Here is a 15,541-nt window from a genome sequence, read left to right as displayed (position 1 = left end):
TGTAACTCCATTATTTTTCAATATGTCTTTGTTAGTTCATTTAATGCCAAGATAATATGTTTATATGTCTCGAATACTGTTAGGAATTCACAATGTAATGTCATTATGTCCTTGGGTGTGTATCTTTTAGCGAGTTTACCGAAGATTATTATCGGTTGTTTGCGACAAATGATGTCAATGCGATTGTGTGATGTAATCATACATAGCCCGAGGACTATAATGTGCAAAGTTTGTCTTGATATAATTACATGTAAGAGATGTGCCTTGAAGTGCTGATCTGCGAATGTATCTCCTGCATAACGTAAGTGATACTTTTCTGTTAATGTTGGAAAACTGGAATGCCCACTAGTGACTGATTTTCACGTCAAGCATACACCATTGCAAGGTAAGATCATCGAGGTAAAATAAAGAAGATTGCAGGAATGGGGGCGTTGACTTGTTGATTAGGGAGCCATCGTGTGTATCGACGTGCCCCAACAACGCTGTACAAATATAGGAGTAAATTCAACTCAGAATGAACTCACTGCTTTTTTCGCATTGGAAAGATCTCTGTCGCAGGCTGATGAATAGCTGTCGGCGGGCCGCGAAGGTTGGCATTCCAGAGTTACTAGTTCGACTTGTTTTGCACATATTTGGCGATCTTGAGGTACAGTGGTTATTATACAATACTTTTATTGGATGGGATAATTCTTTGATTCTTCATTCTCAAGTTAGGCTTGCCCTATTGGATGACTTACTTCGGTAATCACATGTACACATGGGTGTCGTGATATTTGTTTCCAATATTCGACAAGACATTTTCCCATAAGTTAAAAGTCTGGACTATATGACATTCTTTAGCACATTGCCTCCAGAGGGCGCAGTTTGTGATAACAACTATAAATACCACGCGTGTATAAATACCAAAATATTTAATACCCATGGCGAATCAATAATTAAGGGTAATTGGCGATTACAGTCCGTCGTACGATTAGTCTATTTCTGATTATCGTCGCTCTCAATCGCCGACGGTCGGACGTGTGTGTGGTTTAGTGAGCAGCGAAGCGTGTATTTGGTTATATCAAATACACAAATGGCACGAAATAGGGCTATTGTGTCGTTTATTTTTCCGACATTCCTTGTTCGACAACGCAGCTCGACATGGAGACCATCGACACGCTCCCTAGTGAATTGTTAAATTGTCAAAAGTATGACATTCGAAACGTACCCAGTACTTGTGTCATTTTCGGTCAAACATCTTCGGGAGCTCTATAAACTCACAGGGTACCTTCAAGGTCAGATGAATTTCGACAGTTTGATATCCTTGACATAGAGATTTTTGACAGAAAGCGGTCAAGTTTGATTTTCTGTAAAAGAAAAGGTGTATGTTAAAAGGGTTAATTATTTTGGAAAATGCTAAACATTTGCTTGGATCCAACAACCTGGTATAGTCGATAGAAAAATGATTGTCGTGTCGGTTTAGGATAACCTACTATTATATTGAAAAAGAAAATCGTGCCTTTCTGGGAGTCGTCTGAAAGCTGCGGCTCAGAATTTGAATGACATGAGCTGAATGCGTTACAAACATTACAGAGGGTAGCAGATTTCATTGACAACAGATTCTGCTGCGAAATTGCCACAAATCTTGATATCACGCAAATAGTGTAATTCTATAATGCACATTAATGCACATTTTTCTTTCATTTAGCACGGTAGTTTTCCAATTTGTTGTCACGGCGCACAGCTTCACTCACTACCTACTTACAGGTATGGGCTGTTCACAGTCTTGAGCGGATAAATAGCTGGGATATAAGTAATATTTCTGAAATGCTAAGACCCGTACCGTAACTGCTTGTGAAACCCTCGAATAACGTGGGCATATGATTGACTGAATCAAACCCTGACCCCGATGTCACGGTTTTGGAGACTACCTGAGCTGTTAGTAAATTTTGAAATTTTGTTCGGCTAAGTCAAGATCCACTAATGATAGCGAATGGAAGTTCGTTTCGGGCCGTACGTACTTGAATAAGAATTCTTGTTGAATGCTATCCAAGGAACGCCATTCTCTTCCAGAGCGGAACCGTTTGGACTGAAATTTGTCATCACCACAGTGCCATTTTATGCATGAAAATATTATGCTATTCTGATTTTTGCCGCTATAACATTAAAAAGAAATATTCCCTTGTCTTTTGCCAATAGCAATATGTATGCCTTGATACCGTTTACCTTGCAGAAGGCTTCCTCAAAAAGTAATTGCAACTCTTCTGTTTGGCTGTTTGGTCTCATGCGAACGATTTGGTGGTACAGGAAAAAATCAGCCTTGCAATAGAGAAAGGTGAATGAAGAACATCGGTAAATCGCACAAAGTATTTCAGACAATCGATGACGTGAAAGTTCAATGTGCACTAGAGACAACGGAAAACAACCGATGTCTTGGAGGGGAAATGTTCTATTTTGCGTTTTTCTTGTTTTATTGCATTTGAAGGAAATGTAGGAGATTTCGAGTTTGTGATCAGACATGAAAAAAGTTCAATATGCCAGAGAAAACAAACAAAATGAATTTGATTCCTCCTTGGGAATGTTACCATGCCTGCCTGTTATCTTTCGTGACAAAATATCCCTTAATTGTGTTCCGTGACACAAGTACATATCCGTATTTTTCTTCATATGTTAAAATGCTGTTGCAATAATACTAGCCTCGATAGCCGGACACAACGCATCGAGTACAAAGCCCAATGTATTTGCTGATATGAATGAATTCTAGTCCCGACTGCAATTCCATTGTCAATGATAATATCGACACCAAAGAAACTGTAACGTACAAATTAACCAGCAATAAAGGAAAATACAAGACCAGTGAAAACTTATGGAACTTTAATTTGAATTTTACAAGAGTAGTACCTTTAATTAAACATATTTTTTATTGATTAATGACACCTTAGAGCTCGAAAACACCGTAGACATCGTAACACCAGATACTTGCAGTCCATCGAATTGACTGTGTTAATATGTCGATGGATTTTCCAGGTGACAACCAATCTAGTAGTACGTTCCTGTGAGGGGGAAGAATGCGTCGGCAACGGGTGTTGCCGACGCAATCTTTCCCGCGGTGGTGGGCAACTGTAAGCGATTAGTGAAAGGAGAAATTCCTTGATACTTATCCGGACTCCCAGGGGAGATATTTGTTCAATGGCCGAGGCTCGGCTATGTGCTTCTAATCCAGGTAACATTCCCAAGTTCTCTTGAAATGCAGTAAACAAGTGTGACGCGTTCCGCGGTAGTTATGCAAAAGCAAATTAAAAGTTTAGGCTAGAGAAAGTTTTTTGTGGTGATGTCGGGGAGGAAGAAGCGCGTTAGTGGCAAAGGAACCGAAAAGTTGCCATAAAATAGGCTGACACCTGATGAGGAGCATAAATGTAGTGTACAGATATCAAGTCGAGGGCATGTTCAATCGGAGTTCATCGGTGGTTATATAGACAGCTAGCTTAGCCCCTCCCTGTGTGTCATTTAAACTTAATTAACACGACATTTGTATAATCGTATAATTAACTGTTTGGCTTCTTGGTTGCTCTTGGACAGCTAAACTCTCCTCGGGGTGTTCTGTAGTATTATATGGCATTCACTTGGCTCCAATTTCGAAGTCCCATTGTGGACATGGGTAATAGCTGAACGGTCCTTAATTTGTTGTTATCCTTCCCCGCTATACCTGAGTCTATCTGACGTTCCCATTTGTCCGTCGGGACATGCTTCGCTGACCGTCGGGGATCGTGTCGGTCGCCGCGGCCAAATCCACGCGATTCGGTTAGTCAACTCACCGTCAACTGGTTTACAATGGTTGGACGACTAACAAATGTAGGACCAATGAAATCAATGCACGCTCATTAACGGGTGAATGCGCGCGACCTGGTCACTCACCGCCGACCAGTAACTATACACCGATACCAAAACAACATAGCTACACTATTGAAAAGCGCCTGCCTAGTTCCAAAGAGTGCGTCGTTGCGTGGCTCGATCGCTGTCACGCACAATGGAGACTAACACAAACTCACGCTGGACATGACGTCGTACAGGTAGGGTGTAGTTCATGTATCCTGTAATTATTGAACAACGGTCTCCACTTATAGACCCCGCTACACAGCTGTCAAAGTTCCAATAATCACTGAACATGTCCATAGACCTATGAAAGACATCCCAATTTTGGTCTTCGCTGCTGTCAAAATTACCGTAGGCTAATGTGCTATGTGGCTACGCCTTTGCAGACGAAATCACTTCGTCGACCCCTCGTCACTCTGGGATACAAGTGTCTAAAACAACTGAATGCAGAGCAACATGGTATGGCCAGCTGACTGTATGGCCTTCAAGACACTAAAGCTTCTTTTTCAACAATACCTTTTGACTTTGAAGTGTTTGTATGATAAGACAGTGCGTGACAGTTTGGACGTCCGTCAGCGCAAAGTCGGCGCAAGAGTGAATGTGTTAAAAGTCTCTTGTAACCAGATTACGTCTGTACAAATGCTAAAATTGTGTTTGCACCCAAACACTAGCCCATAGAGAGGCATAGCTTTTGGTGATTTCGACAAGCGCGGTATCTAAGAAACCGCTGCTTTGCAAAGTGCTGTCTATTGAAGAGGGCCCCTGTTCAGTCGTCACCTTGTCATGAATACACGTCGTTGAACGAGTGCAGGTCAGTGTAGATTGTCAAATCATGGTGTACGGTTGACAATAACACGATCAGGAGAAGGAAAACGGAACAACTTGTGATTCGACATTTTATCTTACATCGTCGAAATTCTGTAGATTGGGTTTCAATCTTTGTTTTTCTATATTTGTTCGGAAATCTGCTAGAGTTCTCATCTGTCATAATATCTGTATAATCTTTGAAATCGACGAAACAGTCATGTGCCGAGTAGTAGACATACCTACCTACCCACATATCTTCCTGCATACATACATACATACATACATACATACATACATACATACATACATACATACATACATACATACACATACATACATACATACATACATACATACATACATACATACATACATACATACATACATACATACATACATACATACATACATACTACATACATACATACATACATACATACATACATACATACATACATACATACATACATACATACATACATACATACATACATACATACATACATACATACATACATACATACATACATACATACATACATACATACATACATACATCAGGTAACGATTCGCATTTGCTTACGGTACAAAGTAATAATATATGTTATGTTAGATATCATCACTTTGTACCTGCAGTAATTTTTGTTATCAATTATAACGCTCTTCTTTTAGCATAGAACACTAAAATTTCTCACGAGCACATCTATGTTTGTATGTGTGTGTATGTGTGTATATATATATATATATATATATATATATATATATATATATATATATATATATAATATATATATATTCCTTTAGTGTTCTGCAGTGCATCAAAACAATCAACTTGGAAACGTTTCTCTTCCAATCCACTAGTAAGTGCATGAATTGACACCCTAAATCTGACTGTATGCGAAAACTAGTCAATCAATGCTGGAACGAGATCCTCTTCAAATACAGGCGAATTATTTACGGTGTATTAAAGGTGCTGTCCCATGTGTATTGAATTTACATTGTACAGTGGCCTGTCCATATGTATTGCGATTTGCCCCGTGTCACCTCGATAGAAGTGTGTAGACAAAGCATCTACATGGCTGCGTCACTAGACAACAGCACATTGAACAATGTCAGAATATCCAAATCGCCCCATATATTTTGTATGAAAGGTACAACGCGCGCATACGTGAAATTGTGATCACTGAAATGCACATTAGCACTTCAAATAAAATCGGACACGCAGAGAGACAAAATGATTTCGGAATTGGCATCGTTGGGAATTGTTTTGAAAGGATTCTGCGCAGATGCCACATCCGTCAAATGACGCTAGTTTGTGGAAGAGAGTGGGAAAACTGCCAAAGAAAACACTAGAGCGTGATATCTTCTATCAGAACTGTTGATTTAGCTGGCAATTATGAAAAAGCGGAAATAAAAACACATTTTCACTTTCTCGATTGATTGGATTGACAGTTTGAGACAGATCCTATATCTTAAGTTTTGAGGTAGTGTACCTCACTGTATACACTAAGAAAAAATGTGACACCGTATTGTTGAGAACTCCAATTTCTACAAAATGCTTTCAACATGTTTGTTGAACTCACTGTAATATATAGCGGAGGATTTATCTTGATCCAGTTGAAATTGCTAGCAAGTAGGTACAAGATAGGGACTTAAAATGAAATAGTCGGTGGAAAATGTTTTTGGGACAATGTCATAATGGAGTTTACCTAGCTTAGAGAAAACTCTTCACAATAAAAACCGAACAATAGCAAAATATAGGTAGTGACATCACATATGAGGTGTTCATCGGTATGCGCACATATCTTCAAGTTCCATCAATAAATCAATCCAGCAGATTATCCATTTTTCGTTGGCTCAAAAGAAACTTATTCAGCACAAAAAATTACATTGTACTGTTTCCACGCACTCCAGTCTTTCACACACACAACAGGCGACTCTTTCAAAATCAGAAAGATTATCATTTTAGCGTTGCCTTTGGCCATTGTTTGTTTCGACGTTGTAGGGGTTGCGATGCAGCCGTAGCTTATTCCGTGTGTTGTACGTACTACGATTTCGGAAAATCTACTCAAAAGCATTTATTTAGGAATTCCGAGTCAATATCTGTTACCGATCGTTGGACGACAACATAAGCAGCACGGTTCGCCTCCGATGAACATTTCACGGGAGCTAACATCAACAAAGAGGAACTTGTCCGAGACCTTGGGAAAGGGGGACCTGAGACGCCATCGCCATACTTGCAGACCAAAAGATTAATATTCCTCAATTTCAATAATTTTACAGCCACATTAACGATGTGGATTTAACAACAGACGAGAAGAAACACGTTAAAATCGGAATTAAGGTATACTTCGTGCCTCAAAAATGGAGGATTTAAATTTTTGCTCTCACTTTCCTTCAGCAAATTTTCAACAATTCTCTTTCAAGATCAAGAATAAAAACCGTAGGGGTGTCATCGTGCAAATTGTGCTACTAGAAAAACAAATTACTCGATATTTACCGACTTTGAAAATTCAAAATGGCCGCATCCCAGTGTTATCTGTATTGGGGAAAATACAATCCCGGTTTTCACTAAACTAAGTCTGTGAAAACTTTATTTACTTCATAAGCTTCAAAATGAGTCCTAACAATTAGGCCGAAGGATTATTGTAAAAGTTTGAGTGTTCGAATATCTGTCTTCGAGACGCATTCTACCTTAATAAAACACAATACTATAGGTCTGTTTCACACTAATATTTATAGGCGATATGTGAAGGGTGACACACTATCATAATGTGACGTTTGCAGGGTTCGTATTTGTTAGACCTAGCGACCTTCGCTTCGTGTTCGAGATTTGCAATCTCCTAACAGTCTGCTGTCTGTAAACAAGAATGGTATCCCCGCATAGATGGATGGGTGGATGGATGGATTGATGGACAGAAATACGGAAAGACAGAAGGACGGACGAACGGACAGACAGACAAAGACAGGCAGGCGGAGATGGTTGAATAGATACACAGACAGACAGACAGACAGACACACTGACAGACAGACACACTGGCGGGCAGGCAGACAGGCAGGCAGACTGACTGACAGACATATAATAACGTTGGTCTCCAGGTAGATAAATTGATAGAAAACTTGATCGCTGGCTATGTAGACGGTATGGATGCGTAATGCCTTTGTATTTGAAATGTCTTCTTCCGCATACTTCTGCCCAATACTTTTTCAGTAGTGAGAAGTCCTAATAAGGTTGTCAACTGAGGGATATACGAGATCTCAATTGCAATTGGCAAAATACTCTCAGGGCAACTAATCGATTGACAGGTTTATTTACATGACCTCCTTTGAGAGGTCACAATGGCTATTAAAAGCTCCCAGGTGGCGCTATCAATGTAGACTTTCATCTACTTGTGTATGAATGAGAGTATAAGTGCCGTTGTGGTGAGGGCCCACTCGAGGGATCTGAAGGTGACCCATCGATTAGCTCAGCGGTAGCCGCCAGCTAAAAAAGGGCAATACTTTTTAAAAAGATTTACTCGTCGAGCCTAGCAAATTAATTTTTGAAAAATGATGGGTCGTGTCTGAAATAGAAAGCGTGATTTGCCCGTGTATCGTTATTTAACAAGAAACAAACGTCATGACATTTTCATGATTGATTTCATTGCACAGTTGGAAGGACCATCGTTGGACGTCAAAACACGTAACTGCATTCAAGTCATTGTTGGGGAAATTGGAAACTTTGGGAAACGTTTCGTGAATTGTTGATGTTGATTTTCTCACAAGTTTCCCGAAGAATCACGAGTCGCATTTGAGCGTGTTGGCTTGTTAACAACCAGTGCGGAATTTTCAATCCGGGGAATTCAGCCTATTTTTATACCGACCTTTGTTCACCGGTGCTGATGTTTCCTGACCAAACGTTTATTTTATCCTCTCGTATCGATGCAGCAGTTTGAGATGACAAGTACAGCGTAGTACGTTTTACCAATGCTCGCTACCTTAAACAATTTTTGTCGGGGGGAGGGGCAAGACTACGTGATATTGAAATCTATTGTGCCACACAGTGGGTAAAAAGTCGACTACTCACCACAGCAAGAGTTTGATATGGTGATATCATAAATGCTTTTAACACATATGTAACCGCTTTCACGGCAAAAGGTTCTGTTTGTTCTTGAAACTAGCCAAACTCATTCATCTTTTCACAGTTTTAGCCATTTCTGACATTAAACTCCTGTATAACCGTAAACTTTACCCTTGCTTCTGTAATCTTACGTTTCTTGCCTATATTGAAAATATGGTGGACCGCCTTAGACTTTTATGACTCACATAGCTGGCAAAATTACTTAAGGTATCGAGAAGTACGGTGAACACATCAATATTATAAACCCAAAAGTTGCTAATTACCGAGGGATATCCAAGAGTGTTTACGTTACATGGCAGGGAAATTACCCAAGTGATAGTCAGTGAAGACAGGGTGTCGGACATCAGGCCCTGAAAACAAATGAGATCGTAAAATATATACTTTTGATCTAAGAAATTGTACCGACAGTAAAGGGTGAAATCATGTCGTTGTCAATAAAACTGATGTCTGCGTCTGTTTCGCTTCAGGGCTCGGCTTTCCCGTTCCCTAGCTACCGAACGGACTTATGAAAGGAACCCCTTCTAAAGAAACTGCCATGTACCGACACAAGACGATCAAAGAACCCAGCAGTCGGGCGACTCAAGACAAGGTGAACACATTAAAATGTTTTACTTAGACAAACATTGACAAGGAGCCTTATTCATTGCTTCCACGGCTGTATCATCAGGTGGTTTCGGACAATAATACCGTAGACACGGCCCGCGATGTGACGCCTGCTGGCAACTTTGCTCTTAAAACACCTAAATATACTATCGGTATACTCTCGCTCGTGTGATGTTCAAAACCTAATCGAGATAACGCTCCTTGTTGATGCATTACGAATAATGAATGTTGTGTTGGCGTGGTGAGTTTGAACCATAAAGCTCAAAAAATTCAAAAATCGTCCAAAGTGAGACTGTTCTGATAATGAATTGGAAATCTTGTGACCGTACCAAAATTTTGCCATCTCATCAGAGACAATACAATATAGACTGTATTTTATGAAAGAAATAATTGCACATAATATCAAAACACATGGCCAATTACGCAAGGAAACCTTGATGTTGGTTACTGTTGTTACATGCATAATACGGCCATTTTCTTCGCAGAGAAACCGTGCAAAGGATAGGTTCGCAATGAAGATGCAGGCAAGAAATCTATTACAAAGGGCACCTGGCGTAGGTATGTTTGTGTTCACAGCGAATTGTTTGCATCGGGTCTACATATAACTTGTGTTTATCATTTATATGGCGGACATTAATAAGGTCATAAGGTGTGCGTAGAGCTGGAATGTCACGGGAATAGAAGGCTGTGTTGCGGAGCCACCACATGACCTAGCCTCCGTGACCTCAAAAATATCGCAACACCGGAATGGGGCGGATGATAAAGCATGCATCAAAGTTTGTGTAGTTTTGTTTGACAAATGTCTGGGTTAAAAGTTGGAATATGGGGATTAGACGTAGATAGCTCGTTTGAAGACTGACTGTGGGCGCATTTGGGTGAGAAATACCAACGAAGTACATGAATAGGCAAGTTGTTCTTCGTTATATTTTATGGACTACTATTAAGTAGGTAGCGAGACTTGGTCAAAATTTGTGGGCAAGTGAATATGAAAACAGAATGAATTGATGGAATAAACTTCAGCAGACTATGACGCTAAGTGGTAGGCTGTTGCGTAGATCGTGGGATGAACGCAAACGCTTGGCTAGCCAGTATCTGCTGCCAAGAAAAGACAAGCGACGGGGGACCAGTCCAGTATATGGTATCCTCTGTTGAGAATAGAGATAGAGGAGCCCCCTTGAGGTTATAGGTATGGATCAACACGATATGAAAATTCGGAATGTGATAGTATTTATTATTGTAATGTGCAACCTTAAAAGTTGACTGCATAGTGAGACATTAAAATAGCAATACATCATTGACCACCTTTTTAGGGTCTATGCATTGACCAAGTTGAAAGTTGCCATAATTGTGGTTTTCCATTGCAGGTATAATGTTACCGGGCAAAGTACGTAAATTCAGGAAATTTGAAAATCAATACAAGATAACAGACACGTACGATACAAAACTAAGAATGGAGTAAGTATGTTATCACGTTTCATTTTTACGTGAACGGAGAAGTGGGGGCATATATCACCACAGACCCTTTTTCTAGGGTCTATGATCTCGCGTACCATTTCACGAACATCGTGATCAAAGAAAATAAGTCAAGGACCCATAAATCGTCTCCAAAATTTTGGCTGGAACGATATCACAAGTGACAGTAAGAAAGTCATGTATAACAACGGACTGGTATGTCTCACAGTCTCGCAAAGTTGTGAAAACGAAAGCAACTTATTGGAATACGCTACAGATTGTGTGTATGTGCCTTCTCACGTTATGAGAGAATGGTTTCAAGGAGATCAATTTGCTGTGTAAAATCAACCATGAAGAAATGGGGACTCAGTAAAGGCGTTTGTATTTGTTCCTGAAATGATTATGTGAACGGCTTTCAATATATTCTGATTCAGACGGCTTTCAATATATTCTGATTCAGATGCATTTTTTTCTCGAATTCCAACCAAAGGAAAAAACTAGACAGGTCAGTGTAGATGAACAAACAATAAAATATGTTAATAGCGATATTCACTATCGTTTCACTTTACCTGCACCTCAAAATGAACTTGGAATATGACATTCAAATGGATCAAGGAGCATCACAGTGAAGTCAGTAAATGCATTCTCATCAGCTAACGTATCTTCCATCACATCTAAACAAGCCACCTTTCTTTTGCACAGACTGTTACTACAAACAACGTCGGCACCAAACACGGGCAGACACGAGCTACCACCCCTCGAAAAAGTTACCAGGCCGACCACAACATCGCCATCTCCCCCTTTTCGACACTCGTTGGGAGAAACATCGCACAATTCGGAGGAGCCTGCGCCTGCGCAGAATTCGGAGGAGCCGCTGCAAAGTACGGAGGAGCCGTCGCAAATCACCGAGGAGCCATCACAGCCTGCCATGCTGGAAGCGACCGAGAAGAAGAAACGCTCTGATCAATTGTCCATGCAGAATCTGATCGATAAGATCATCTTGAGGCGACAAGTCATGGATAGATATATGGACGATCGATATAAACTGTATCGAGGGGAGAAGTCAGATCTGGAAAGGACGCCAATGGTAATCAGGTAAGAATGAGTTTACACTGAAAAATGTACACTTCAGTCAGCTCCGTCGACGAATGAGGGATCATCTCTTCAACGAGAGAGAGAGAGAGAGAGAGAGAGAGAGAGAGAGAGAGAGAGAGAGAGAGAGAGAGAGAGAGAGAGAGAGAGAGAGAGTGTGTGTGTGTGTAGGGGGGAGATGGCTATGTTCACGAGCGCAATAATTCCGAAGATATAGCTAGCCTCACGTTTCATTTCGAACTCGTTTGCAAGGCCAGAGACCCTAGAGAAAGGGTCTATGGCAAGGCCTTAATTTGTTGAAGAACACTATTATATGGGGTGTAGGAAAGTGGACATCACGTCACGATATAGGACGACGCACTTCAAATCTCTTTGAACACTATCATGTAGTGTCATGTCACACTGCACCGCACTTTCCGTAAAAACCATTCCCTGTTACTTCTTATACACAAGAAACAGGAATACTTTTGCATAGCTTCCGCTAGCCGTATATATTCCTCAATACCATAATTGCCCTTCCCCTGGGTAGAATCATAAATGGGGATCTCTTTTAGATTTTTCACTTTAAAGCTTTACTCCGAAACACCAGCAAAACAGAATTTGGAATCCGGTAAAAGATGTGGACCATGTGAAACTGTAGCAAGTCATCTGATCGTAAGTTTCCTGCGCATGCACAAAGCGTGAATTTCGTATGCCGTAAAAATATTGGTGTTGTATTTTCTGTTGACTTTTCAGGAGTTATGAACCACCAAAGGGGCCTTTTGCCATATATCAAGGTGGAAGATCTAGGCAAGTCTCTCAGAATGTCTTTCTGACATACTTTTACAGTAAATTCTCGATACCTTAACTGTTCTGTCCGTCTTCCGTATTGCAAACGTAATCGAATATGAAACCTGCGGAGAAAATAATCTGGTTCCGAATATAGTTTGAACACTTGGGAATGTTTGGCCGGAAAAAGTACACTCCGTGGTAAAAGTTCAATGTTCAAATCAGGGATCGTAAAACACGATACTAGGCATATTTAACTTCAGACGAAAAATTTGTATCTTTCAACAGGCCGTATTTGTCAAATTTAAGGTTATCCATGCATGTTTTTCCCCGCATTGTTTTTCCCCGTCTCGCAGGAAATTGGTGTTCATCACCCAACAGAAAGGCAAATACAGGAGCGGGCATCCATCGAGTATAGTGGTCATCGACAACCATAGACAATCTGCCATCTTGGAGCAAGACGAAGACGCCTTGCACAGACAGCAACAACAAAACCACTGGAAGAACAGGACGGAAGAGCTGGGAGTGAAGACGTGGCGTCCCGAGATGCAGCGCGCCTATCGGGACAGCATGAATGCGAACCCTGAAGACAGACACATTAGGAATTTCAGACTTGAGAGACAGCTCGGGATGAAGATGGAAATGCAGGGACAGTATAATGAAGTGCATTTTTCGAGCCAAGCCAAAGTATTGCCGCCGATAAAAATACCTTGCCAACCCGTGTATCCAGATAAGGAAAGTGCTAATTTCAAAACAGCGCCCCCTATATTTACTGACAAGCCCGTTCTGCAAAGAGAAGGTCACATAAACAGCCAATTCAATGAGGCTTTGAGCAAGCAACGACATGAGGACAAAAATACTGATGAACTTGACACCGCAGCGTCGCAGAGTTTATGTGATCAACTTGTTCAAGAATATGAAGCTAGGTACAGAGACAGTTCCGATGCAAGTGTTTCAAACAATCGTCTGCTTCATGAAGAAGACAAAAAATCGCAGGATAATCACATTCAAGGTGCTCCGGACGCACCCAGTCAGGTAGACAATAAAGACGGCGCCGCAAAGTCTGGAGAAAGTTTTCATTCAAGTAGTCGGGCCAGTCATCCGAGTCGTAAAGATGACGATGATGAAATCAAGCTGGAGGTCAAAGGTGAAGAAATCACCAGGCGGAGGACGCTTAGCAACAAGAGTGATAGCAAGAAACAAAACTCTCCAGTAGATGGTAACCATGACGACAGCCAAAAGATGGAAAAGAAGAGCGACGTGGCGACGTATGATGTGCGCATGCCGGTCTTAACATTGGTGCCAAAGACGGCGCCCCAAGTGCCGACCAATACGCCAGATGTCAGCGATGCCGGTAGCGAAGTTGCGGCAAATGATAATGATAATGATGATGATGATGGTGGTGTTGATGACGTCGGCAGCGCCACTGAGCTACATACTGACGTCATCGAAACTCCTAAAGTCACGGACGATCAAATCGCGCTGAATGAAACAAGAGTCAGTGACGCTGGGCAACAGACAGAAGACACAAGTGACAACGTGACTGGTGGCGATGTTACAAGTATTGACGGCAAAGATGAACGTGGGGAGAGTACAGGGGAAGAGGCTAGCATTACGGGAACTGATGTAGCTGGAACATGAGACTGTGCCTGCTTACAGCGGTGGTTTTTCAAACTTTTCTCCCACCATTCTATGTTGTAAGGTCAAGGATCGGGGAAAGGACCACGCCTTGTATTGTCTATCGGCAGCCTTGCACTAATCCAAGTGCCTTTGGACAGTGTTTAATATTGAATAGAGGTAGTGGAAAAACTATAGATGCCATCTTTACCATGATGGGTCCCGGTTTAATTTAATTAGCCACACTGGACTTTATTTGCTCTGTGACAAAAATAATTTGTTTGTTGAGGAAACGCTGCTACTGTGCCATCTTACTATGTGTTATGGAAAGTTTTCCTTTCAACGCTGTTATTTGATGGAGATTATGAGTCTGGAAGCATTCCATTATGGAAGTGTTTCCAGAACAGAGCTCAACAGGTAACTAATTGTAGATTTTATGTCGGGAGACAATGTGATGGAATGCCAAAACCAAAACAATGGCATCGTCACATCGTTGTAAGAACTTACGAAAACAACACTAACGTAGTCAGATTGGTACCAAAAAACTGCAATTATGTACTTTTGATTACCGGGTGAAATACCCAGCATATACGTCCAATTCTTTACAAACTCTTATTTCGATTAGATTTACTGTGAACACAGGAATGCGGTGTTTTTGGACTTTTACATCGTACCCCTTGGAGTAGAACCATACCCTCTCTTTGTGAGTTTCGGATTTCCTGTTGAAATCTGCTGTTCAGAATAACGACAACATATGAAACAGCAAGCACGAGTTGGATCAGTGCAGGGTGTACAAGAAGACCCGCCGTACGATAGCGCCCTCTAGTGACAGACTTGCCAGTCGAAGAATCAATTTTTTCAAGAATTGCTTACTGAATTAAATAGATACTATTACAATTTAAACTATGCAGAAGATGGTACAATCACAAAATATTACGAACACAAAAAAACTTCAGCCAGTCGTGTTGTTTGAACTCATGTTGAATGTAATTTGACAAAGATTTGTAACTTCAACACCGCTGAGACCACTCTCCAATCAACAGAGAGTACCGGTAAACTTGTCTTGCTTAGAATCTCTACAAAATCCTAGCGGATGATAATTTGATTATGTTACATGGACGGCTATGGACCTTCTCTTTTAAGAAATTACCATTTTGCTATAAACCCTTACAGAACATGAACAATAAAAATCATGTGTACTAAATCACGAATTGTAGATTACTGTTCAAT

At 40.8% G+C, this 15,541-nt stretch overlaps 1 protein-coding gene across 3 annotated transcripts; it reads left to right on the top strand.

Annotated features, from left to right (window-relative positions):
* Positions 1-170: 170 nt before the first annotated feature.
* Positions 171-15,522, top strand: LOC139134864 (uncharacterized). Of its 3 annotated transcripts, none has more exons than XM_070701937.1 (7): positions 171-385; positions 9,247-9,368; positions 9,868-9,940; positions 10,747-10,837; positions 11,537-11,929; positions 12,662-12,715; positions 13,051-15,522. In XM_070701937.1, exons 2-7 carry the CDS (start codon positions 9,285-9,287, stop codon positions 14,333-14,335), a joined length of 1,980 nt encoding a protein of 659 aa, XP_070558038.1. In that variant the 5' UTR covers positions 171-385; positions 9,247-9,284; the 3' UTR covers positions 14,336-15,522. The 3 variants fall into 3 exon arrangements, with proteins under 3 accessions (XP_070558038.1, XP_070558037.1, XP_070558036.1); XM_070701936.1 differs by having other exon boundaries at positions 193-301; XM_070701935.1 differs by lacking the exon at positions 171-385 and adding an exon at positions 3,889-4,049.
* Positions 15,523-15,541: the final 19 nt, after the last annotated feature.

This window comes from Ptychodera flava, chromosome 6, assembly GCF_041260155.1.
Source record: "Ptychodera flava strain L36383 chromosome 6, AS_Pfla_20210202, whole genome shotgun sequence".
Taxonomy (NCBI): Eukaryota; Metazoa; Hemichordata; class Enteropneusta; family Ptychoderidae; genus Ptychodera; species Ptychodera flava.
This window is presented reverse-complemented; position numbering and strand designations above follow the sequence as displayed.

Excerpts from the sequence above, each read along its gene's own strand:
- LOC139134864 (XM_070701937.1), top strand. The coding sequence starts at position 9,285 with ATGAAAGGAACCCCTTCTAAAGAAACTGCCATGTACCGACACAAGACG. Across the intron at positions 10,838-11,536 it reads GATACAAAACTAAGAATGGA|ACTGTTACTACAAACAACGT; the intron begins GTAAGTATGTTA and ends TCTTTTGCACAG. Across the intron at positions 11,930-12,661 it reads AGGACGCCAATGGTAATCAG|GAGTTATGAACCACCAAAGG; the intron begins GTAAGAATGAGT and ends TTGACTTTTCAG.